This window comes from Camellia sinensis, chromosome 2, assembly GCF_055761805.1.
Source record: "Camellia sinensis isolate YWXY chromosome 2, ASM5576180v1, whole genome shotgun sequence".
Lineage (NCBI taxonomy): Eukaryota > Viridiplantae > Streptophyta > Magnoliopsida > Ericales > Theaceae > Camellia > Camellia sinensis.
The window spans coordinates 211,010,838-211,037,000 of NC_138962.1; the positions used below are offsets into that span (position 1 = coordinate 211,010,838).

A 26,163-nucleotide genomic window follows, 5' to 3' on the forward strand; every position below is an offset into this window, starting at 1 on the left:
TTTGCAAGTGGTCGGCGTGCGTGGAATAGAACCACTTTTATGTGTGTATAGGTGAATAGATATATGTGTATTGTGTATATTTTACATCCAACTTTAAGCGTGGGGAGCATAATTTTTTTAATTCTCAAGAAGAATGGTTAGTTTAATATTGTTTTTTGTTTTTTTAATGTGATGAAGTTTGGATTTGTTTAATGTGAGATTGAAGTGAGAATCAGACCCATTTGTTTAAGTGCAATATGCTTTGATTTTAGAGCATGTGAGAGGGAGAGAAGTTTGAAAATATATCAAATTCTATGTTAAAAAAGAGAGAAAAGAAGAGATAGACATGCCCCAAAGCTGCCACTATTCAACATTTCGGTAGGCGAGCAGACAAAGAGGTAAGTTCTCAAATTTTTTATAAAAAAAAACACTCTAATTAAAAATATATCAAATTCTATATTAAAAAATAATAGTGGTACATAGCATTTTTTTAATGTATAGATGGATGTATTTTTAATTTTCAAAAGTGAGAGAGGGAAAGAGAGCGTGGGATGGGGGATATCAGTCGTGCATGAAGGATAACTTTTGATCTAGAATTGCTGATTTAGTTGAATTGTCCCACTAGACACAGCATTTTACTTCTTTTTTTTTTTGTTAACAGAACTATTTTATTCTCCGCAGTGACAAAACCCATGAGATTTATTCTTACTATAAAATATTTTTTTTTTAATTTTTACTTTAATTTTATTGGGTGCATTTTTATGAGTAATTTTACAAAATTCATTTGAAAGTCAAAACTTTATATGTATTTATATTTTGACTTCAAATTTTTAACAATAAATTTGATAAATTATATTTTAATTTAATAATTTTATTTTAGGCACGGTCATACATTAGTAAATAAATAAAGAAAAAGAAATTGAAAAGCAGAGAGTGGTCAAGGAGGCTGGCAGCCATGTGCTGTCGGCCACGTTTGCTGGCAAGAATTTTTTTTTTTTTTCCCTTAATACCGAAAGAAGGATGGGAAATAATAAAAAATTTGAAATGTCAAAATTAAACTTTTTAACTTATTTTGAATCATATAATTTTTCATATTTTTTTTTAAAAAAAAGTCAAAAAAAAGTTAAAAAATTAATTTTTAATCATTTTCTCAAAACATTTCAATAATAATAATAATAATAATAATAATGAGCTGGAGAGATAAACGCGATATATATTTCATTTGTTTGGCCGTTTCAGCAGTCGGATTGGAGTAGGATGGCTGTGGATTATGTCCATTAGCATATTTGGTGATAATTTGGAAGGTTGGCTTCATAGTCTGAGCGGCCTAGGGAATTAGCTTGGCGGATTGAGTTTATCCGGTTGTACGTCCAGACGTTTGGAATAGTGAATTTTTTTATTTATTTTTATTTTATTTTTATGTGCGCAATTGCAACCTATTATTTTTAAAAATATATATTTATTTTGAATATTTCTTTAAAATCAGGAACAGTGATTTTTTAAAAATATTTTTTGCAATTGCAACTTGTTATTTTAAAAATAAAATTTTATATTTGTTTTAAATCTTTTTTTAATATAAAAATTATTTTTTTTAAATATTTTGTAAAAATAATTTAATAATCTCATCACTAACCATCTCTTACACTACATCCTCAAAATAAACACATTTTTACCTAATCTCCTCACTAACAATCTACACATTAAAAATCTCTTCACTAACTATGCCTTTACTAACAATCTCATCCAACTTAATCCGCCAAACAAACGTGCCTATAAATAATTAAGTTAGATTTTCATCTAAAAATTTCATAACTAAACTATTATAATAAATCATCAATACCTCATTAAAATATTTGACACATCAAAAATACGAGATTTCACACCAATAAAATGGGATGAAGGGAGTATCATCGGAAGAGTCAAAATTTGAATAAAAAATTATCACCATATATACAAGCAAACATATACATATACAATAAGATATGTAAATTATATATATATATATATATATAATAAATATTAGGATTAATTACAAAAAAAAAAAATTCAAGGTTTTATTCATTTTTTTTTCTTTAAATCCTAATATTTTTCACTTTAAATCTTAAAATGATTCTCTGTTACCTTCCAAAGACAAAGATGGATAGAAGGGGCACATTAAAACACAAATAGAACTCTCGAATTTAATTTGTTAAAATTGAAAAACTTGAGATTTAAAATGAAAACACGTAAAATTTTGAGGCTATTTTTGTGATTAACCTTTTTTCTTGTTCTTTTTGATGTCACAAACATAACATCAATATAAAGCGTGAAGATAGGGTGAAAATTATAATGGTCGGTTCCACACGAGAACAAGAAAGTAGTGACAAAACAATTATTAATACAAAAAAAAAAAAAAAAACCATTAAGCAAGTCTCTCTTTTAAAAATCATAGCAATGGTGTCTATTTTATTTGTGGCCCATAATCTTTCATTGTAATTTCTCAGCATTTCTCTATATTTCACTAGCAAATCCTCAAGTTCGATTTTTTTTTTATTTATATTTTCAGATAATTAACATTAAATATACAGAGAGAAATAACAAAGCAATTACTAATAAACCAAAAAAAAAATAAAAATAAATAAATAATGAAAAAAAACATTATGCAGTCTCTCCCCTAGAAATCATGTATGTGGCCATAACCTTTCTTTGCATTTTCTCAATCATTTCTCCACATGTCACAAACAAATTCTTATGTTTTTAATAGAGGAAGACTAGGCATAATAATAATAAAGATATTTGTTAAGTTAATGTAAAACAAAAAAAATGTCTGATTATATTTTTATTTTCAATTATGTTGATAAAGAATATTCAATTAATACTAATATTATTTACTTTTTTGTGTTGGTATAAATTAAAATTTAAAATTTTATTTTTGGCGAAAAGTTACTTGTATTTTTGTCCCTTAAAATTTAAATTCTAGATTTGTTCCTGATGAAAGATCCTATTAAATAATTAAATTTTTGTTTTGTAAAAAAAAAATGAAAATCGGAACTTGATATGAAAATTTTGTTTAATAAATTGTTTTTATAATTACTTTTGAGAACAATCCTTTTTTATAGTGAAATTAAAAGATCCTTTCAATAAAAAAATGTGTTAACATTTACACTTTCTTATTTTGAAAATACAAAATAATTTGATAAAAATTTGTGAATTTTGACACCTTTTCCCACAAAGATTAATACGAAACTCATCTACAAAAATTCCATAGAGAAAGAGGAAGGGGAGAAACATTTCATTCACAAAAATGAGTAAGGAATTGGCATGATATGCTTGTGTGTGTGTGATGTGAGACAAGCCTCGTGCACACCAAACAAACACCATTACTCATTACAATAAGAAAATAAAGGTACACAAATTTTAGGATAAATTATTAATAAATCTTAATAATTGTACTTAATTCTTATCAAGTTTTATTAAAAATAAATTATAGTAGAATAGTCGCTAAAATTAATTTTTTTGTCACAATTTTTATAAATTGTAACTAAAATTTACAATTAGTGACTTTTTTTGTGATAAATTTTTTAAATTGTAGTTGAAATTTAAAAATTAGTGACTTTGTTGGTGATAATTTTTTTAAACTGACGTTAAAACTTATAGTTACTAACATTTTTTGTGATAAAATTTTTAAATTGTCGCCGAAAACTAAGAATTAGTAAATTTTTTTAATAGTATTTGATAAAAAAGTCAGTAATTATCATAGAAACTATTGGACAATATCCATTCATTAGGATCTACACGTAAGTCCTCCAAAATTTTAATCACTAGTTTTTATAGTTTAGTTTTGGTGTCATTTTGATCTTTGTAATTTTAATTATTTCAATCTTAATTTTTTTAATTATTTCAATTTAACCTAATTAACTGCAATCATTAAGTTTTTTTTTTTTAATGAAAAGTGCGCACATGAGTAGCATGAGTTACGCTTTTAAGAACAAAATTATAAATTTTTTTAACTAATTGAATCAATCAATCATCTCAACAACAATTTTACTTCAAAAATAATATTTTTTTCCTCAACTTTTTAGTCTAAAAAGTCAAAAAATATATTTATTTATGACATCTCAAACAACTCCTAATTGAAGTTATTAATTGAATCAAATTAATATAAAATTTAAAATTAAAGTCGATATTAAATCAATTAAAAATGTGAAAATCAAAATGATATATGAGACAAAATACAAAAACTTCCAATTTAATTTACCCGACAAACATTACCACTTTTCCTATTCTAATTCCACGGAAGATCCAAGGCTACCCTGTCGGCAAGCCATCAACTTGCAACCTAAAACAAACAACAAAATCAGATCAAGGCCCCCCCCCCCCCCCAAAAAAAAAGAAGCTATGGTGGAAAAGAATATATATGTATATATATATATATATATATATATTTATGATTGCCAGGCAAATCTTCACAAAAATAAAAAAAATAAAAATTTTAATCTTTAATCTGTATTGAAGAGTGTTGTCCGGACTCATAAAATTTGTTACAATTTTCATTTTGATACTTTATACTGTTTGTTTTGTATTTTAAATTTTCCATTATTTAGTATTTTTAGAGTACTACTCCACATTATTTATGTTAAAATAATTGTCCAATTATCTCTTATAAAAGAGAAAAATTTTAATTAAATTGTAAATTAAATCATTGATCTCTGTAATTTAAGTAAAGTGTCATTTTAATCATTGTAATTTTAATTTGAACATTTTAATCATTACATTTTAAGTTTTGATCTTTATAATTTAAATAAAGTGTCATTTTAATCATTGTAATTTTAATTTGAACATTTTAATCGTTACATTTTAAGTTTTGTTACAAAATGGTCTCTCCGTCAAATGTTGTAACAATTGGAAAAAAAAAATTAAGTGCAAAATTAAAATAATCAAAATAAAATTTAAAACAAATTATAAAGACAAACAATATAATAAATATATTACACCCATAATCTTTATAATTAATTTTAAATTTCACCTTCATACCCTTTTTATTTTACTCTTTCATTTTTTGAATTTATATGTTGTTTTCGCAGAAGGGCCGGGAGCCAATGAAAGAAGACGCCATTTTTGACTTTTCTCAGCACTCAATTTATTCTTCTTCACACAAAAATATCAATTTTTGAGACTGCTAAAGCCTTTTTCACTCAAGAAAACTCAACAACCTCCCTCTTTGCTTTTGCTTCTGATCTGTTATTGGAAACAATGCCTATAGCAGAGATCTTTCTCTCTGCCTTCGTCAAATTGCTGTTTGAGAAGATGTCCTCTTTTGCCTCCTCCAAATTACCCACCTTTGAAGGTATTGCTGTCCAGCTCACCAATTGGACCAGTATGCTGTCTCAAATTCAAGCTCTTCTGATTGACGCGGAGGACAAGCAACTGACCGATCCAGCCGTGAACCTGTGGCTCGACGATCTCCAGGATCTGGCATATGATTTGGATGATTTAGTGGATGAGTTTGCCACTGAAGCTTTGCGACAGAATCTCAAGGCAAAGCCGCCCCAACCTAGTTCCAGCAAGGTATGGAATCCCATCCTTAATTTCAAGCCAGAAGATGTTATGTTTAATCTCAAAATGAGGTCCAAGATTGAGGAGATCAATACCAGATTACGCACTAGTTTTGATCGATCTTCGCAACTTAATTTGGTTAAGATTGTTGGAACCACCACACCTACTAAGACTTGGCAAAGAACAGAGTCTACATCTTTATTTGATGAACCTCGCATTTACGGCCGAGAACACGATCAGAGTAAGATAATTGAGTTGCTCGTAAAGGGGGATGAATCAAGTCATAACAACGTTGGTGTAATTCCCATTGTGGGTATGGGTGGGATTGGCAAGACCACCCTCGCTCAGATGGTATACAAGGATGAAACCGTGAAGGAGTATTTCAATCTGAGAGCATGGGTCTGTGTGTCAAATGAGTTTGACATTATGAAAATAACAAAATCTATTTATGATTCAATTACTTCTCAGACACATTGTTTTAATAACTTGGATCAAGCTCAAGTTGAACTACAGAAGGCTTTGGCTGGAAGGAAGTTCTTAATTATTCTAGACGATGTCTGGAACGAAGATTACAATGCTTGGAATGTTTTGAAGAAACCTTTTAATGATGGAGCCCAAGGGAGTAGAGTCATGGTGACAACACGTAACAGCGACATTGCAACAATGATGGCAACTGTTGAACTTCATCACGTTAAGATCCTATCAGATGAGGATTGTTGGTCATTGTTTGCACAACATGCCTTTGCGAATACAAGTATTGATGCAAATCCAAATTTGGTATCAATTGGGAAAAAAATTGTGGAGAAATGTAAAGGTTTGCCTCTTGCTGCTAGGACACTTGGTGGCCTTTTACGCAACAAAGTACGAAATGAGGAATGGGTAAATGTATTGCGTAGTAAAATATGGGATTTACCACACAAAAAAAATGACATCCTTCCTGCTTTGAGATTAAGCTACCATGATCTTCCTTCGCATTTAAAGCAGTGCTTTGCATACTGTTCAATAATACCCAACGACTATGAATTTGAGGAAGAGGAGTTAGTCTTGTTGTGGATGGCAGAGGGCTTCATTCAGCAACAAAGAGAGAAGCAAATGGAAGATGTAGGAGGTGAGTACTTTCGGGAATTGTTGTCAAGGTCTTTTTTCCAACCATCAAGTACCAGTAAAAGCTCTAAATTTGTGATGCATGACCTCATCAATGATTTGGCTCAAGTAGTTGCAAGAGAAACTTGTTTTAGATTGGAGGATAGATTGAAATATCCGGAGCAGTGCAAGAATATAAAGAAAGCTCGACATTCATCTTACATGCAGGAGTACCATGAGGGTATGAAAAAATTTGAGATCTTTGACAAAGCCATGCATTTACGGACCTTCTTATCAATTAACTCACCATATGGTCATAATTGTTATTTGGCAAGCAATGTTCCCCTTAATCTATTGCCGAAGCTAAGACGCTTGAGGGTGCTCAATATGAGTAGATATTCCATCACAGAAGTTCCAAATTCGGTTGGAGATTTGAAACATTTGCGGTACCTTAACCTTTCCAACACCGATATTAAAGAATTACCTAAATCATTAGGGTCTCTCTACAATTTACAAACGTTGATGTTAAGAGAATGTCAATATCTAAAAAAGTTGCCAACAGACTTGGGAAACCTAATTGACCTACGTCATCTCGATACTACAAATGCACATTCCTTAGAAGAAATGCCATTGGGAATATGTAAGTTGGCTAGTCTTCAAACACTGTCCAATTTCATTGTTACTAAAAACAATGGGCATCAGTTAAGAGAGTTGGGGAACTTAAATTATCTTCGGGGGAAGTTTTGCCTATCTGGGTTACAGAATGTGGTGGTTCCATTAGATGCAAGGAAGGCAAATTTAAATGATAAGAAGGGGTTAGATGTGTTATCAATGAAATGGAGTGTTAACTCAGATGATTCACGAGATGGAAGAGTTGAAACTGAAGTGCTTGACATGCTACAACCTCACAAGAATTTAAAAGAGCTGCATATCAATGGCTATCTTGGTACAAGATTTCCGACTTGGATAGGAGATCCTCTGTTCTCCAATATGGCTGACCTACATTTAGATAATTGTGGAAATTGTGCATTCTTGCCACCACTTGGACAACTACCCTCCCTCAAAAAGCTTTACATTAAAGGAATGAGGGTACTAAAGCATGTCGGTTGTGAGTTCTACGGGCAAGGTGGTGTTCAACCTTTTCCGTTACTGGAGACTCTAAGCTTTGAGAATATGCCAGAATGGGAGGATTGGTATACTTTTGAAGATCACAAGGAAGTTCAACCATTCACTCGTGTCAAGTATCTCTCCATAATAGAATGTCCCAAACTTCTTAAAATGTTGCCTACTGATCTACCTTGTTTGAATAATCTAGAGATTAGGGACTGCCCCAAACTCTGTGGGGTGATGCCCAAGGATCTACCTTGTTTGAATAATCTAAAGATTAGGGACTGCCCCAAACTCTGCGGGATGATGCCCAAGGATCTACGTTGTTTGAATAATCTAGAGATTTCAGAGTGCCCACAATTCCTAGTTGAAGGTTCCAGCATTAGCCTCCCGTCACTCACCTCGATAGCTATGAATGACGTTCCTCTAACAAGCCTTGAAGCGGTCCTTGAGATGAGGAGTATTGTTGATGATGAAGTGATATCGGCAAATGCAAAGTCTAAGCATCCGAGTTCAACAACTTCCTTGAGCATTGGGATGATTAAGAAACTCGAGCTCTTGCCGAAATGGGTTACTCATGGGCTGATGGAAGTCGAGGAATTGAACATTAGAAGGTGTGAAGAACTCAAGACACTGTGGAAGAATGAGGCGAGAGTGCAACACAACCTCCCTGCATTCCGACGTTTGAGAATTGAAGACTGCCCCCAGCTTGTTTCATTGTTTGAAGAAGAATGGGTTACTCATGGGCTGATGGAAGTCGAGGAATTGAACATTAGAAGGTGTAAAGAACTCAAGACACTCTGGAAGAATGAGGCGAGAGTGCAACACAGCCTCCCTGCATTCCGACGTTTGGAAATTGAAGATTGCCCCCAGCTAGTTTCATTGTTTGAAGAAGATGAGGATGAAGAAAATGAAGGACAACATCAGCAACAACAAGAAGAGGGACCCCCTAGCATAGTGAGGCTTGAGCATCTAACAATAATTAATTGTGAAATGGTGCTGGATAAACTGCCACGGCTGCTACATACCTTCACTTTTCTTCGAGAGTTGTATGTCTCTATGTGTCCAAGTCTCGGCTCTTTTCCGGAGACAGGTTTTCCCAGCACGCTGAAAAATCTCGAGATACGTGATTGTGAGGCTCTGCAATCCTTATTCGGGTGGATAACGCAGATTAATAACAATAATCTTGAAGTGTTACAGGTTTGGAGTTGTCCATCCCTCACATGCTTGATATCGTGCAGAGGTGGGGGGCTACCACCCACACTCAAAAGCCTTGATATTGGGGGGTGTGAAAAGTTGGAGGCACTGCTAGTAGAAGAGGGGATGGAAATTAACTGTCCATCTCTTGAGTCTGTTTGGATCATTGATTGTGATGGGCTCAAATACTTGCCAGATGCCCTTCCTAATAATAATAATCTCAGGAATCTCAGTCAATTGATCTTGTATGGGTGTAAGAATTTGGAGTGCATTCCGGAAGGATGGTTCCACTCCACAACAAATCTGACAAAATTGAATATCAGGGGATGCAAAAAACTGAAGGCCCTACCACATGGATTGCAGAGCATCAACTACCTCACTTCTCTTGAAGAGCTGGAGATGGATATTTCACAATGGAACAACAACTTCAAGAAGATTGGTTTGCACAGTTTATCCTCTCTTAAAAGACTAACGTTGATTGAAGGCAAAGAAGAAGAACATCCGGTGGGTTCCAGCTTTCCGATAGATGGGAAGTTGCTGCCCACCTCTCTGATATTTCTTCACATGGAGGGTTTCCGAAATCTGGAGAAACTATCTTCTAAGTTGTTTCAAAACCTCGCCTCTCTTGAACAACTTTGGATCAGGGATTGCCCTAGGCTCAAATCTTTACCAGTGCAAAGCCTGCCTCCCTCACTTAATGAATTGTGGATTGAGAGTTGTCCGAGACTAACAGGGAAGTGTGAAAAGGGGAAAGGCAAATATTGGCCCCACTTAGCTCACATTCCTCAAGTCGAGTGGTGTGATGATTCTAAGTTCTAAACCGTGTGGAGATTCCCACCGCAATACAAGCAGTCAAATTGCCAGGTAATAGGTTTTAAAAAAAATAGAAACTAATTTGATAAATATAAACATTTAAAAATTATTTTCAGATTTTAAAAATAAAATATTTTTTCAAAAATAGAAAATCATATGAAAAACCATATCTGCTTTTCATTTTTGTTTGGTTTTAGAGTTTTCAAAAATAGTTTTAAATTTTTTATTTGTTATTTTTTTAATATATTGGCTAATTTATTTTATTTTTTATATGCATCTAATCTACATACATTTAAAAAATTTTTTTTAAAAAATCTTCAAAAAATTTAATAAATACAAAATACATACGAAAACATGTTAAATTTGTATATTTGTTAATTTTAGTGATTTTTTAAACAATTTTTTTCATAAATTTTATACGTTTTATTTGTATTTAGATTGAGTAGATCTAAAAACTAAAAAAAATTGATTAAAATACTTAAAAAGATTACTAAAAACAATAAAATATGGATTGAAACTTAAAAACCATTTTTGAAAACTCCAAAACCAAATAGAGTTTTAAAAATTATTTCAAATTCTAAAAACTAATCAGTGTGTTTGGTTTTAGTTTTCTGAATTCAGTTTTTTGAAAATTGAGTTTTTTATTTTTTTTTGTTTTTTGTGAATATTTTTTAAATTTTAAGCAAATTTTTTTTTTTTACTTTTTTAGATGCACCTTACCTAGATGTATCTAAATAGTAAAAAATATTTGTGAAAAAATATTTTTTAAAATTAATAAACACACAAAAATACGAAAATTGTACTGAATTTTCATTTTTTTTTTCTTGTATTTTTTGGTATTTAGTGTATTTTTTTTTATAGATTTTTTTCACAAATATTATACTTTTTAAGTGTAATTAAAAAAAATTGCTCAAAATATTAAAAAATTCATAGAAAACATTAAAATACAGAAAAAAAAAGTAGAATTTTTTGAAAACTATTTTGAAAACCAGAACCAAACAAGCTGAAAGTGTTTTGGATTTTCAAATTTCTAAAAACTACTTTTAGAATATATAGCCAATCAAATTTTTAGAAAATTATTTTTCAAAATTGATTATGAAATCCAAACCATAGTTTTTTGGGTTTTTTTTGGGCTAGTCATTAATAAGTTATTTTTGTGTTTGTTAAGTTGTTGCTTGTCTAGCGACTAGGAAAAGTCAAATTGAAAGTGATTAAAGCTAGTCTTGTTAAGGGGGAATTTTTTGGCCGGTCAAATAAGGGCAATGTTTAAAAAAAGGAAAGAGAATGAAATGCTATGAAATTATGTAAATAGTTTGCAAATGCTTAGAAAAATTAAACAAATTTTTTGTTGTCGTAAGAGCTAACTTAAAAAGTTACAAACAAATATACGCATATGAGGTATCCAAATTTCATTTTGGTGAGTTGTTCTAAAAATATGGAAACTGAAAGCAATTTTAATTGTATACCTGGAGTTGTTACATTTTTTGTATGAAAAGAATTTAGAGTATTAAGTGTTATCAATTTATAAGGGATTATTTGATACAGAAATGTACTTTCAAGCATCTGAATACAAAGAAAAGCTTCTTTCGATAGATTTCCTTGTCTGCTTTTATTTCTCGAGGGAACCACAACAAATTGAAGAGTTCACATTTCCTTCCAACTTGGTGCATTTGTCCTTGGATATCTTGTCCTTCCAGTGATTGTTTGCTATCCCCGTGTACACTTTGATCACTCTTGGTAAGAATTTTCTTTAGTTGAAACCTTTTTAGTGTTGTCTTTTGTAATATATTTTCCTAACTTGCATCATATGACCTTTCATTTTGTTTAGGGGAAATATAGCTTCGGGAAAGCTTATGTTTAGAATGTTCAGAGTTTTACAATTTCGTGGAGTTATGTTGAGTAATTTTTTATTTGTCTATAGTTGCATATACTGAAAATGTGGTGAGCTTGGCTTCGCCCACTATTTTTGTTTGTAAATTTTTTGGGTAGTATAGTGTATGAGGTGGCAATTTATATATAGAGGTTGTTATAGTGATGCCCTAATTTGCTATTTTTCTTTTGATAACTAACTCTCACAGATCATCAATACTGATTATTCATCAACTTAAATGTACATGCATTTACATGATGTGTCCTTGACTATATTATAATTTGAATTTTGGTTACTGAATAACTTTTATGTCGTAAAAAGTTGAATGGAGTCATTTATTAAATTGTACAGGTAGAGTATCTTCCTGTTGTGTTACCCCTTGAAAATCAGTAGGAAAATGCTATCCATTTTGCTCAAAGCGGGAGTCAACATTATTTGATTAATCTTTGCTGCCTTGTTGGCTTTAGTTGATATTTTAATATTAAGTATATTCTTATACATCAAAGTTTTTAATGAGCACATTACATACAATTTGTTAACTTTTTGTATATTGTTAACATGTTCTGTATTTCATATGCTTAATCTCCTAAGAAATTCAGAACCAGTGGATGTTTAACACACCATAAATATTGTAATTGAATTTGTGTGATGTCATGTCTACTGCATTTGTATGTGGAAGCTTGCTCTTTTTTTTCGCATCTGTGCACAAAGAATCAGCCAATTGATGATTCCTGGTCTTTGGATTTCAAGCAATATTATATACATACAAAGATCAAAATTTCATTTCGGTGTGTTGTTTCAAATAGTACAGAAACAAAAACATCTCGAAATTTTTTGATGAAATAAAGATAAAATAGAAATGTTTGAAATTATAAATTGAAATATATCTAAATGTATAAAAGCCTAATACTTGATTAATTAAACAAATTGAGATTCATATAGTCAATCACTTAAAAGAATTAAAAAACTAATTACGAACTAAAAATTATTAAGTACTGTCAAATAACTCAATTTTATTAAAAAAGAAATTTCCAATAAGGTCTAAAAATTTACTTAAGCAGTAGTTATAAATGTTTATGAAAATTTCTAAATTTGTAAAGATACAATTTATTCTTTCGGTATATCACACTATGTTTTGATGTGTTTCAATGAAAACACTAGAATTTTATTATTCCACTAGTGTTTCATTTCGGTCTCTTGGGAAATGGAAACATTTCGGCCATTTCAATGGAAACAAATGAAAATTTTGTTCCTCATATATATTAAAGATAAATCCATGTCAAAAAGTTTTTCATTCATGTGTTGTCTATGTTTTTCATGCTATTTGGTTCCAAACAAATGGCATATGGTCCATATTAAAATTGGGTGTAACTGCACATGCAACAACCCTCGTGTCTTCTATGTGCACTATGTTAACTTATTACAATTGGAGGAATAGTTTCCTATTGTCTGTCTTTAGTTTGGGAAATTTTTCCCTTTTGTATTCTTTTAGTAGCTGTTGGTGTATTGCCTTGATTCTTAGGGGCAGAGCCATGTATAACAAAGTTGGGTCAAGTAACCCCACTAGAATTTTGTAAATCTGAAATTATTATTCAGACTTTTTGAAAATTTTATTTTAAATGAGGTCAATCTTGTACACTAAAAAATATGAACTAATTTCATAAAGCATAGAGATTAATATATACTCGTGTTACCCTTTTTTTTTTCCCCTCTAATATTTTAGTTATTCTTTTTCATTTTCTTCTTTCTTTGAATTCTTTTGTAGATGTTCATGTGTTACCAACCTTATACATCACTATTATCCTAATATCCAAGGAGATGATTACTGCATTATGTGATAGTTTGGGAGAGGATTTATACTTATATTTAAAAAATGGGATAAAAAAAGAGAAGAGAACTTGTGGCATTAAAAAGGAATTGTCAACAAACATAGTGGGTGTTGTTTTCTTCGACTAAATTAACTAAACAATCCTTATGTTTAAAGAATATATCTGAATTAAATTTGTTCAAAATTTTAATGAAGGAAAATATTATAGATTTACGATTTATGGAATCAATTGTTTAACTTTATTAGCGTTTATGGAATTTTAGTATTAGTGATGCAGGCAGTCATTTATTAGATTTTTGTAAAAATTAACTAATGTGGTTTTTGCTTTCATTATCGTATTTGTAATTTGGTAACTATAAATTACTTGATCTAGTTTTGTGTATTGCACAATTTTATTAGTGTAAATTATGTATAATTGAAGGTTGATATTAGTGGTGAATTGTTTGATGGACATTTCTAGCTCTGCAATGATTGATTCTTAGAACTTCTTCTTTGTAATATGGAGAAGAATCCTATTTTTGTGAACTTGATGATTATGTAACAACACACTCCATTTTGGATTTGTCTTGATTTGCCACTTGAGCTGCCTTGAGTATATATATCATTCTCCCTAAGTTATTTGTGGATATTGAGTTTTTAATCCATCGATTCATCCCTGATGGATATCTGCAGACTAGCCATGCTATAGCTACCTCTCTTAATTTCACACATGAAGAAGTTATTGAAACTGAATGATTTTCATTAGATTGAAAACTCAGAGATACGGTACCTTATATACACTCCACATGTTTACAAAATATCTAACTAAAATATCTACCTAACTCACTCTATTACATCAAGTTGAACTAACACTTGACTTGTTTGGTTTGCAAGACAACATATCTCTAGTCTAGTCTTGGATTGAATCCTAGATTGCCGAGTCTTGATTGGTTACACTAACTGTATAAACATCTCATTCCTATGGGAACATCATGCTGCTTGCAAACGCTTCTGAGTCCAAACAGGTCACTTTTCGTGCTCCATGTGTTTTGGATTTTATAGTTTATCTTGCTTTTAGTTCGGCAAGAATGATCTTGTACTTCATTCAAACATTCTATGAAGTGCTAGATTTCAGCTCTTAAACTTAATTTGATGGCCTTTTTTGCGATGGACCAAGAATATTTAATGCAGCTGCAATGATGGAATTTACATTGTCTCCTTGGGATCTCATAATGCATTAGGTGTAGGCCTTGAAGCACAGCATTTAACGCTTATAATTTTCTCTTCCAAGATAAATAAGTTGAATTAATGTTTTTGTTAATGACTATTGATTAATCTATATATTACTGAATGGAGGAAGGATCACAGATTAATTTGAAAAAATAGAAGTAAAAAACGCAGCAAGGAAGTCTTGGAAAAACTAATGTGCCAATAAAAGGTCTTGTATTCCTTTAGTTCTAGCAAGGAGATTTTTCCATCTCAACTGGAGTCTTGAAACAGATCTTTAAAATGTAAATACAGTATTACTTCTATCTATGTTAATTGGTTTCTTTTCTATGGTTTTAGTAAACAACGAATTGTTAATTAATGGAACATGAAAAAATAAAATACCTCGGAAATGAAATTTAAGGTTGCAATTTTGTGGGAAGAAGAGTATACATTATGTTGATGTTTGGTGCATTATGTCTGAGTCATAGCACTTGACATGTACACCTTGAATCTTTAGTGAAGGTGTAGATAAGCCAAATCAAGCAATATGTCTGGCTGTCCAAAATTTTAAGCATACTTCAAGCTGTTTAACCTTGGTTGGTGAGGAGTAAAATTTGTAAGCATACTTCTAGCTGCTTAACCTTGGCTGGTGAGGAGTAGACTGTTTTCAAACTTGGCAAGAGCTAAGCCAATCTTGCTCAAGCTCAGCTCAACGTTTTCAGACAAAAGACCGAGTTCCTAATCTTGGATAAGCTTTACGTTGTTGGAAAGTCAAAAGAATAGGGGCCTTTGAGTAAAATGTTGGAAAGTAGGGATTTTTTTTATCACGGTTCATTAGAATGGATTCTCACTTTGTCCGTCCATCAGCTTTAACAAAACTCAAGGAGTAAAATTAGCATAATGACCTGCCTGATATTTGGAATTGGACAAAAATTCCCACAACCTGTCATGTCATACATTAACTCTCTTTCACATGCATTACTAAAAATATTTTAGTGTACTCTGGTTTGCCTAGTTTGATTTCTTTCAAATTGGGTTGATTCATAGAACTTGACCTTTGTTCGTTTAGCTCAACAATCTAAATTTTGCAAACACCAAACAAATTGTACTCAAGGCTCCAGCTGCTTGGTTCTTTTAACAGTTGTAGCCTTGAGGTATGGTGAATCTTGCCTAGACACGAGCTTTTTGTGTGGTTAATTTCTAGAAGCCTTCATTTCTCCGTAATATGTTTCCACTTTGATGGAAGAGCATTTTTTTTTTTTTTGGCCATATATGTCTTGCTCCTTCCAGGGGCAGAGTCAAAATGATACTGGTTATGACTAATATGATGTTGGTTATTTTATGCATATAATAGTTATTATTGACTATTGAATTTTTTTTTAAGGCATGCTGGTTTGTTTTTTTTGCCATATATGTCTTGCCTAGACATTAAGTTTTATTAATATATATTTTTTAAAGTTTGGCATATCCAATTTTTTATTAGATACATGTCAAATAAAAAATCTAGAAAAATAAAACAAACACTTATTTTAACTGAGTAATGTGTAAAAGAAAATTTATAGTAAAATAATATAAGCTAATTGATGTATTTACTTACCTTCAAATGGCCAAATCACCAAAGTTAGAGATTGAACAGTTGCTGCATTCAAAATGGAGAGAGTTGGGTCTGCCCTGTATCTATCACTGTATATTGAGATCTTTGGACTGTTCCTTGTTGCTTGTTTCTTTACCTGAATTATTTTTGCATCTACAAAAGAGAGAGAAAAAGTGAATTTTGGATTTTCTAATGGTGTATTACTGTTGCAGTAAGAAGATAGAGAGAAATTAGACAAGTAGGCTTTTACAAGTTGAACTTTCTACAATTGAATAGGACAATAGAGAAAGTTAGGGAGAGAAAAGCAAAACTCAATTTTCTAATCATTTTGCAGTTTAAAAAAAAAAAAAAACGTAAACATGAGAACTCTTTGCATTTTTATCCTTTACTAGAAAAAGGTAAAAGCTAATAGTAAATGAGAAAAGTAATTATGTAGCGTATTAAAATTGATAAATATTTGGGACCTCTTCAATGCTTGAGGCCTTCGACAAATGTCTTAATGGCCTATCAGTTAAGCTGTTATTGATTAAACACATTGCATTTGCAGTGTTGACTTTGTTTTTTTTATCTATTCTTGATTGATTCTTTTTGTTATTCAATCTGTACATACACTTGAAGGCTTTTTTGGACTAAAATTAGTATATGTTCTTCTAACTTTGAATGTACTATTTTTTTTCTTGAAAATTATATTAAATAATTGTTGTTGTTTATTGGTTTTTCTACAAGAGGAAGAAGATACTTGAAACAAAGTACTGCCTTTAAAAAATTATTGTTCTTCTGTTTTTGGGGTCTTTGATTTCTTGATTCATTCCAAACTAGAGTTTATATGGGTTTATGAGTGGTATGTATGGGTCATGCCACTACACCCCTTTTGGGGTGTGTACCATATGTATGTTATAATATTTGTGTTGTGGATTATGACAAATGTCATAACTAAATATGAGTCATAATCAAACACTACATACGGTAGAATGTGGATGAAAAGAAGAGACCAAGTTCTTGTATAGACTATTCTTAGTGTTTGATGCTTTTCTAGTAAAAAATTACACAATCATCTGTTTAATTTCTCCAGAAGTGTAATGGATTTATATAAGCTACAAGAAGTTTTTGATTACTTTCGGTGGGGGAATTTGAAACATGGGTTTAAAATTGCTTGACGTTGTAGCTTTGATTGGTACTTTTGTTTAACACAATATGTTTATTTTGGGTTATTTACTATGTTAATTTAACAACACATGACGTAATTTCATATTACTTACAAAAATTGTTTGGGTATTGTAGATACACAATTTTTGACATCTTTGTTACTACATGTCATTAGTTGTTGGGTTTTTCATATAATCAAAGGTATAAATTGTTTTTTCTCACATAACGTTTTTCTTTATTTCATTTGTTTGATTACTCATAAATATTTGAACAAATTTATAATATTTTAGGTCTGTTAGTTTTTGGGTGTTTGGTGATTGTTGGATCTTTTGCTGGTTCTTTTACTTTTGTTTGATTTGATTGCTCTATTTTGGAAGAATCTTGAGTGAGTATGATACATTTGATATATTTGTTTTTTGGTAAATAATGTTTCGTGGTGACAAGTAGTGAACTGAAATTTAGGAAATTCAAAGGGTCAATGTTTCACTAAGAAGTTCTTGGTTCACGAGGTCAAGGTGTCAATTTAGAACTCAGTGATTTTTAGGTCTCATGATAATAATAAATGTTTTACAGTTTCACAAGTTTGACTTCTTAACCCTGTTTGGCTGAAGATAAAACAAAATTTTAAATTTTATGTTCTATTTTAGTCTTATAGCAGAAAAAGTTCTATCTTAAATCATTTCATTCAATTCGATAGATCACGATCGTGGTCATAAAGGAGTTGCATAGGATTTCTGAGGTAAAAGATTGAGGTTCAAAACTGTTGGTTAAAATATTAAAATCTATTTTGCAACAATGGCTAAAAAAGTTTGGACAAGTTTTGAACAATCCCATTCTCTTTGAAAAAAGCAAATCCCTTTCCATTTGAACAAAGATTTGATTATGTTTTTTTGATTTTCTTTCAAGGTGTAATTTTATGCTTCTTTGATTTAGAAGACCATTATAGATCGATGGAACTTTTGTGGTGATTCTCTCTCTCTTTCTCTCTGTGCACACACATACACCCACATTTTTTTTTATAAAACACACACTAGTTGTGACAATCTTTTTAAACACATTTGATGTGAGCTTCAACTCTCTTTTTTCCTTTTTCGTCATAAAGAACACATTCTTTTTGTAAAGCCTTTTGTCTAGATAGTGCAAAAAGGTATATAATTTTCTCGCACTTCTAGCACTTACTATATTTTCATTACTATCAGTACATGTTGATTAGAGTTGAAATGATTTCCATTGCATTTGGTTTAGTTTTGAAATTAGTTTAGGGTTTTGAGTTTTGAAAATTGAAAACTTGTTTGGTTATGAGTTTTGAAAATAGTTTTTAGAAAATTAAATTCAAAACTTGTTTGGTTATGAATTTTCAAATTTGAATCTATTTGAACCAACCCCATGTTAACATTCATCCATTCACCTCTTCTAGATGATACTATTGCACAAATTTGAATAGAATTGAATTCCTAAAAAAAAAAATTATTATAAATTTCGGAAAGTTAGGGAATTCAAAAAGGTTGCATAAAACTAAATTGTTTGGATCAAATCTCACTTTATGATGTTTGCCTCTATGCATGACTCCACTCTTTGTGTGATGGTCTTATTTTTAGAGGGCCATTTACAAGATAAGAACCCCTACTTTGTTATTTGAATTCAAATGAGGCCGTGATAAAAGTGTTTAAATTTAAATCATGCCCTTCATTTTCAATTCAAATTTGATCGATCCACTTAATTTTCTCAATTTTTTCCAATGTGCCATTTTTATTGTATTCTTTGCATGTGTGATCCTTTGATTGCCTCTATTGTTTTTTAAACCTTTCAAACTCCAGGCGGCATTTATTTAGTTGGCTCTAACTTTGGCTCCATTAATTATTATTTAGTTGAAATTTATGTGCCATTGTATCTAGTACTTTGTCTGCGGTTAGGAGCTATTAAGATTCTCCATGATGCTGGTCAATCCTAATTTTTCTTTACCCTTCCATAAAGGTTGATGTGATTAATAAAGGAGGTATTGATTTCCATCTTTTTTGTTGGGTGGACAGTGAGTTAGTGGTGAACATCTGCTTAAATCCAGATTTTGGCCTTTTTATTGACCAACTTCATTAGCTAAGAAAGCAAGGTTTTTTTTTAATTTTTTCTTCATTTTATTTGACATCCGACATACTATTTATGATTTGTAGTTTTCTAGTAAATATTCTGTGCAGTTCTATATGTATTTGAGTGCATGCATATCTAGTTAAATTTTTTTTTCGTGCTTCCTTTTCAATACCTTAATCATTTATAGCATTTCAAAATGCTTATTCCTACAAGTAGCACAAAGCAGCAGATTAATATGTTGCCAATAGTGCTGTAACTACTGTATTTGCCTTTTCGTGGATGATTACATTACATTTTGTCATATACACTGTATTAACCTTTTTCTTTGCACATAGTTTTAATACGTCGTGTGGTACTAGGTTGCAGCTCTGGCAATGGATGATATGATAGCTTGGATGCAAGAAGGTGGGCAGGTATAAGTTGTACAGTGCACCTCAGTTGTATCTGTTTTTTTTTTTTTTTTTTGTTCTTTTTTATTTTTAATTCATTATTCTAATTAAGTGTAGGTGGGAATATTTTATGCCACAAACAGTACGAGGAAACGAAGGAATATGCTTATGAAAATGGTTGAAGGAAAATGCAAGGTACATGCTCATTGCATGTTTGCGGCAGGATTACTAAGAATTCTCCAAGGACAAAATTGATACAAAAGTGAAGAGTATCATGTTGCTGCATAGCAGGCCAAGAAGGCCAATTATTTCTTGAGCTTTCCTATGTGAAATGTTTCATCTTTAAGACGTAAGGTCATATCTCATCTACATTTCATAGTAAATTTGTGAACAAGCTAAACAAATATGGTTGTTTGTGGCTAAATTAGCATAGTTGGAAATTTTATTGATATGTTGTCGATCTCATCTTAAACTCATTAATGTCTTATGCATGCTATATGCTCTGCCGTACAGATTATTTTTTTGGAGACAATATGCAATGATGAGCGCATTATTGAAAGAAACATACGTCTTAAAATTCAACAAAGCCCTGACTATGTAGAGGAGTATGGCTGCTTACTAAAATGAGCAAATTATTATCTTAGGCCTCGTTTGGGAATAGGCTATTTTAGTAACTTTTTGGCTTTTTACGAAAAGATGTGCAGAAAAGTAGGGAGGTGATGTGACTAGTTTTAGTTGGCTTTTTGGCTAAAATAGCCACTCCCCAAACGAGGCCTTAGTCTACACTTCTATACTTAGTAAATGTTGTTTCCCTTTAGGACAGATTTTGAAGCTGGATATCAAGACTTCAAAAAGCGAGTAGAAAATTATGAAAAGGTAGTTTTTTGAACTTGTGTTTTTTATCCTTATTCTTTTGAAATATAGCATTGAGAAATGGAGTATATGATTATAAGATAGCCAATTCTATGCATATTATAGGTTTATGAGCCGGTAGAAGAAGGATCATACATCAAAATGATTGATATGGTCAGTGGTCAAGGTGGACAAATACAAGTAAGTTGAGCTCATTTTTTATTTTTATTGTTCTCCTTTTGATTTTGAATATTTATTACTTGAAAGATGTCAAATGTTGTCTTCTGTTTCTGTACATGATATCAAGGGAGTTACAAAAAAAAAATTACGATGGACACCCTGAACATGTCAATTGTGAGAAATGGACACCTTTTGATTTGGAAGTACCCTGATCACTTTTTATTTTTTCTGTTATAAGTAGGAGTATCCTCTCTCTTTTGTGAAGATTTAGTTTGTAATTGTAGATTGTAAGGTTGTTGTCAAGAACATATGCATAAAATTGATATTCCAAATAGATTATTTTTCCTTAACTTGCATTCTTGAAGCAATTTTTTTTTTTTGATTTGTGGACCACTTGATTGGAAATATCATCACTAATTACAACTGCAAGCTAGTGTGATGGGTGAGTGACTTCTTGTAGTTTGAGTTAGTTTTTGATTGCCGGTGTTAGAAGTGCATAAATCTTGTAGCTAAGATCACTCTTTAAGGATAGTGTAGACCATATCAATTTTTTCTTGTTGCTTATAGTTGTGATAAGGTTGATTTGTGTTTACCGCCACAATGCCACAATTTCATCACATTAATCAAAAACTGAGATGCAAGAGGTAATTTTTGTTTCTCCCGATAAAGGTTTCTTTAAAACAATGTTGAAAGTGAAAATCTTTTGTACGCCACAATTACTTACCAGGAATGAATTACTTGAACATTCTCTATATCTTCTCCTGGTCATCTGAAATTCAATTTGATTGGCTTAAGATAATAGACAGGAATGAGGAAACTTTTTTGGTTTCTTTGCATATATTCACCATGCAATTTTATGATCTTGGTAGCCGATGTTTCCAGTTTCCATCGAGATTTAATGCTTCCAAGCTGGGAAATATGACATCATCTGAAAATTACAATATGGACGTTTCTCTTACATCTTCTATTTTGTATGGTTATATATATATATATATATTTTTTAATTCAAATGAAAGTTAAGATAGAAGAAAAAATTCAGTCTTACAAAACAAAGAGGGGAAATACTTAGTCCCTCCTCATACTTGCAGAGATCATGTCTGCTACTAGTAAGGAAGTTACATTGCAAGGTGGATCATCAAGAAAGATTAAGTGCTCTTTGGTTTACACCAATGTTGGCCAATGCATCAGCACTTTGATTAGCTTCTCTTGGCACATGTTGGATGGTGCACTTGGGTATGCTTGGGTAGAAAAAAGTGGCCCTTTTTCCGTGGATTTTTATGTAAATTGAATGAAATACTTCAGTTTCACACAATTTTGTTCTTTACGAAAACATTTTCCTAGATGGTTCTATATCTCATTATAGCTCGAAATTTAGACACCATCCATAGGTTTATAAAGTGAGGTTTGATCTTTCTTTATTTTTTATGGTCCCTTTTTCTTCAGGTAAACAATATCAGTGGCTGTCTTCCTGGAAGAATTGTCTTCTTCTTGGTATGTTATCCTCTGTTTTATTATATATTATTTAATTTGGTTGGGATAAGGCTTTTGGGTTTAGTATAACTTGTTTCCTCCTGTTAATTCTTTGGCATTGCCTTTCTTTATTTTATTTTATTTTTTTCCCAGGAGGCAAGTGTGATAAGAAAATATTAGAAGTCCTGCTACCATAATGATTGGACAAAGTTTCCTGTTTATTTCTTGTGCTGCACCAAGCTCGTTGGCCTTAAGTTATTCGGGTAAATATCAAGAAACAAAATTTTGTTTGTGAACAGCCAAAACATTTATCTTTTTCTAGAAAATTAACACAAAACATTAGTGGAATACCATAATTCCATTCTTTCCACTTAAATGCACCAAAACTCACTGAAGCATTACAAAACATGCCAAAATAATGAGTTATTTTGGCACCTAATGCTCATTTCTATTTTGCTTTTTTCAGTAAAAGAAAAGATTAATATGAGAAAGTAAAGAGAAGAAAGGAGAAAGGGAGAAAGAGAAAGAGAGAGAGAGAGAGAGAGAGAGAGAGAGAGAGAGAGAGAGAGAATAAAACATGCTTGCTTAAGTAACTTATTTTTCACTTTGTTACTATTGGTACTCTTTTTCTTCTTCTTTTTTCTCATCTCTATTATTGCTAGAATCTTGCGAATCTTTTGTTTTCTCTCACGATGGCAAATCCCCTTCCCTTATTAGCCCTTCTGAACTTTTTTATGATTCTCTCATATTCATGAATCTTTATTGAATTTGAACCTTAGTCTTGCTAAAAAAAGAAAAAAGAAAATGGTTTACTTTGTTTTCCCAAAGACCTCCTACACCTTTGAAACCTTTTAACGTTTGCTTATTATTAATATTAATTTTTATAATTTTGTAAAACCTTACTTGGTTGGAATCTTATGCATGTTTAAATCCTCACTTTGACATTAATTTAACATTTTTTTTGTTCAGATTGTGTTTACTTCCAATTGCCCTTTATGTAAAGAGATATTTAGACCTCAATATGTTTCAGTGTTTGTTTCCATACATATCCATACTTCTCCAAATTATTTTGTCACTCTGCTTATGTTTATGAAACGTTTCCAAAATGTTTTCATTTCCGTGCTCACCGAAACATCACTCCTATTAACGACCATGTATTCTGCAATTGTTGACTAGTAGTGTAAGAAATGATCACTTGCAGAACATTGCTGTAGTAGTGGAACTTAGTAAGTGTCTACCTGGACTATCATATATTGATATAGGCTTAGATAACTTGGTCTCTATAGGAAACTAGTATAGAAAATCATGTTTATTATGCTCATGGTTAAAATACTATCTGTGATAATTGTGCATGCAATGGCATTCTATGAATGATACAACTAGAAAATTTGATAATCGATGTTATGCTTACAAAGTTCGGGCGATACATATTAACTAATTTTAAGGCATTCTATGAATGGTACTTGTGTAAGATTGATTCTTTGTGTGTTCTGTCAATCTTTGCTCAAAAACTTTTCTTCCTTTCCAAGGAAACCTGTCTTCATGCTCTTTATTTGTTGTGAGGATGATAACTTATGGGATATTCTGTCAGTTAATTTCTGTAACTTTTCTCCCCAACCTGGAGGCTGATATAAAAAAAAGGTGGATTGCTGATCATTAGCTTGATTCAATCACCCTGATCCTGATTGGTGTAGTTCTTGAAAAATTATGACAATGAAATCTCTCTTTTATTATCATGGGGGCTGAGGCATGATGCAATTGGGCTTCAGTCCCTCTAGTAATAAAATCCCCGAAGAAGGGAGGAGAAAAAAAAATGCGTAGATACTACCAGGAAGTAAGAACCAGATAAAACCCACCGGTCTTTCTTTGGCCATACTTCTAGCATCGGTTTTCGCAGGTAGTTTGGGTCATCTTGGAGTCTTTGCTGTATAATCAGATCATGCTAATGCCTAAGGCTGTGCCTGTGGCTGTGGTTAGCCGTTCATTTCACCACCCCACAATTGCCTAAGGCTGTGGTTGTTAGCCGTTCATTTCACCATCTTGGGGCCTGCTTGTGGACTGCATCACAAAGATGACATGCTGTGATGGCAATTTAGTTTAGTTCCACTGCATTTTGGTGGCTAGGAAGCCTTTCCTTTAATGATTTTGTCTTGCCTTTTAGGGATGAATCTATGACTCTGAACTACATAGAAAAATTATATTCTACAACTTCACCAATAAAAGAGGAGAGCAGCGTTACCATATTGCAGCCATTAAACCAAAAAGTTTATGCATTGTAGGCCTAGTAGATTCCCCCAAGAATTAGTGCTCTGCTTTTAGCAGATTGCACAGTAGGCCTGCTTAGTTTTGTTTCTTGCTGTTCTTTTCCTCTATACCAAATAAAAAATAAAAATCAAACATGAAAATGTCACAGCTAGCAGTTGGATTGGAGTTGGATCCATTTAGAATTTTTTTCCATTGGAATAGCATTTAGACATGCTTTCTGGAAGCAAATGCTTAGTTTTGTTCTTAGGAGAGGAACGTATATCTCAGTTACCATACTAGAGTACACAAATGCCATGTTAATGATGAATATATATGTCTTAAATTTCTGTACAAGCTTGCTTCCAAAAATTCTTACAGGCATTTTGTGTGCTTTTGCTTATGTCCTAGATATGGACTAGCACATTGCAGAGAACAATTTTGACAGCTGGTTCAATCATTGGATTTCCAAAGTTTGGTGCCAGAAAAATGTCCTATTTTCTAGTTAAGGTATTTCAGTACTATTTATGCATTTCTATTGATTCCCTATTTTCTTTTGGGTTTCTTTTTTTTTTTTTTTTTCGTGAACTTTCTAGTAAGGCTCTGTGCGATTGCTAGTTTGGGAGTGGAATTAGATTCACAGAATTTTATAAAATTAAATAAAAATGTAAGTAAAAATATTATTATTAACAACGCTTTCTTCATTTATTTATTTATTTATTTATTGCAGGTAGCTAGAGGTATAGTCATGCGTGTTTGTGGACATGAGTTTGCCGGTGCATTAATTCTAAGTTGTGCTTATACGTGGAGTTTTTGATATATTTCGCATCAGACAAATATGGCACGCACTTGGATATGAATGGTTTTTGAAATCTTTGATGGTTTTGTTAAATATGTTTTTGATGTGGTGAATTCATTGTAAACTAAATGGATGAATGGATGGATGGATGGTTATTTTGTAAACTAAATGGATGGATAGATGGTTATTTTGTCAAATATTAATGTGTTCATGTTGACAGGTGGTAGTAATTAGATAGATTAATTACTATTTTGACTTCCTTTTGATGGTTTTTTGTTTGTAGATTGGATTGTTGATGGATTGGTATGTTGAAATTAATTGGATGGACACAAATTATACATTAATTGCAAATGTATTACAGGTATTACAAAAAAAATTAGCATTACATTGAAATTGAAAGGTTTTTTGCGACTAATAAAATTTTAGTTGCAATAGGTCTTTGAGAAGCTTCCAGGCATAGCTGCTATGATAGACTTTTTGCAACCAAAATATGTCGTTGCTAAATGATAACTTTCCTAGACTAAAGTAAGTTGTGGTCGCCAAAAACCAGGACTAAAGGGCAACCAGATTTTTTGGTGGTTGCAAAATACTATTAATGACCACACTTTAGCGACTAAAATTGGTAGTCGCAATTGTTACCTTTATACAGCGATTAGATTTTTGACTTTGGCAAGGCATTTGATAGAACTATTGGCCTTACTTTGATTCAGGTTATGCAAGTTTAGCCAGGTGGCCAATCCAAAAGTAATACTGCTACTAGGTATCAAAAGCAAAAATGCATTAATTTCTAAACCCCAAAAAAAAAAA

At 31.6% G+C, this 26,163-nt stretch overlaps 2 protein-coding genes and 1 long non-coding RNA gene across 5 annotated transcripts; 2 read left to right on the plus strand and 1 right to left on the minus strand.

Moving 5' to 3' along the window:
* Window positions 1-4,926: 4,926 nt before the first annotated feature.
* LOC114288337 (putative disease resistance RPP13-like protein 1) lies at window positions 4,927-25,100 on the plus strand. 3 transcript variants are annotated; one of them, XM_082916825.1, is made up of 3 exons: window positions 4,927-9,765; window positions 22,290-22,337; window positions 24,969-25,100. In XM_082916825.1, exon 1 carries the CDS (start codon window positions 5,212-5,214, stop codon window positions 9,718-9,720), a length of 4,509 nt encoding a protein of 1,502 aa, XP_082772951.1. In that variant the 5' UTR covers window positions 4,927-5,211; the 3' UTR covers window positions 9,721-9,765; window positions 22,290-22,337; window positions 24,969-25,100. The 3 variants fall into 3 exon arrangements, with proteins under 3 accessions (XP_082772951.1, XP_082772950.1, XP_028087647.2); XM_082916824.1 differs by lacking the exon at window positions 24,969-25,100 and adding an exon at window positions 22,470-22,558; XM_028231846.2 differs by lacking the exons at window positions 22,290-22,337; window positions 24,969-25,100 and adding exons at window positions 11,260-11,451; window positions 11,936-12,003.
* LOC145820598 (6-phosphofructo-2-kinase/fructose-2,6-bisphosphatase-like) lies at window positions 13,970-20,868 on the plus strand. The gene is made up of 5 exons (XM_082916826.1): window positions 13,970-14,416; window positions 19,785-19,838; window positions 20,328-20,419; window positions 20,633-20,690; window positions 20,772-20,868. Exons 1-5 carry the CDS (start codon window positions 14,384-14,386, stop codon window positions 20,790-20,792), a joined length of 258 nt encoding a protein of 85 aa, XP_082772952.1. The 5' UTR covers window positions 13,970-14,383; the 3' UTR covers window positions 20,793-20,868.
* LOC145820599 (uncharacterized) lies at window positions 20,277-20,719 on the minus strand. The gene is made up of 2 exons (XR_014362459.1): window positions 20,589-20,719; window positions 20,277-20,453 (listed from the first exon to the last, which is right to left on the minus strand). It is a non-coding gene; the product is annotated as an uncharacterized LOC145820599 (long non-coding RNA).
* Window positions 25,101-26,163: the final 1,063 nt, after the last annotated feature.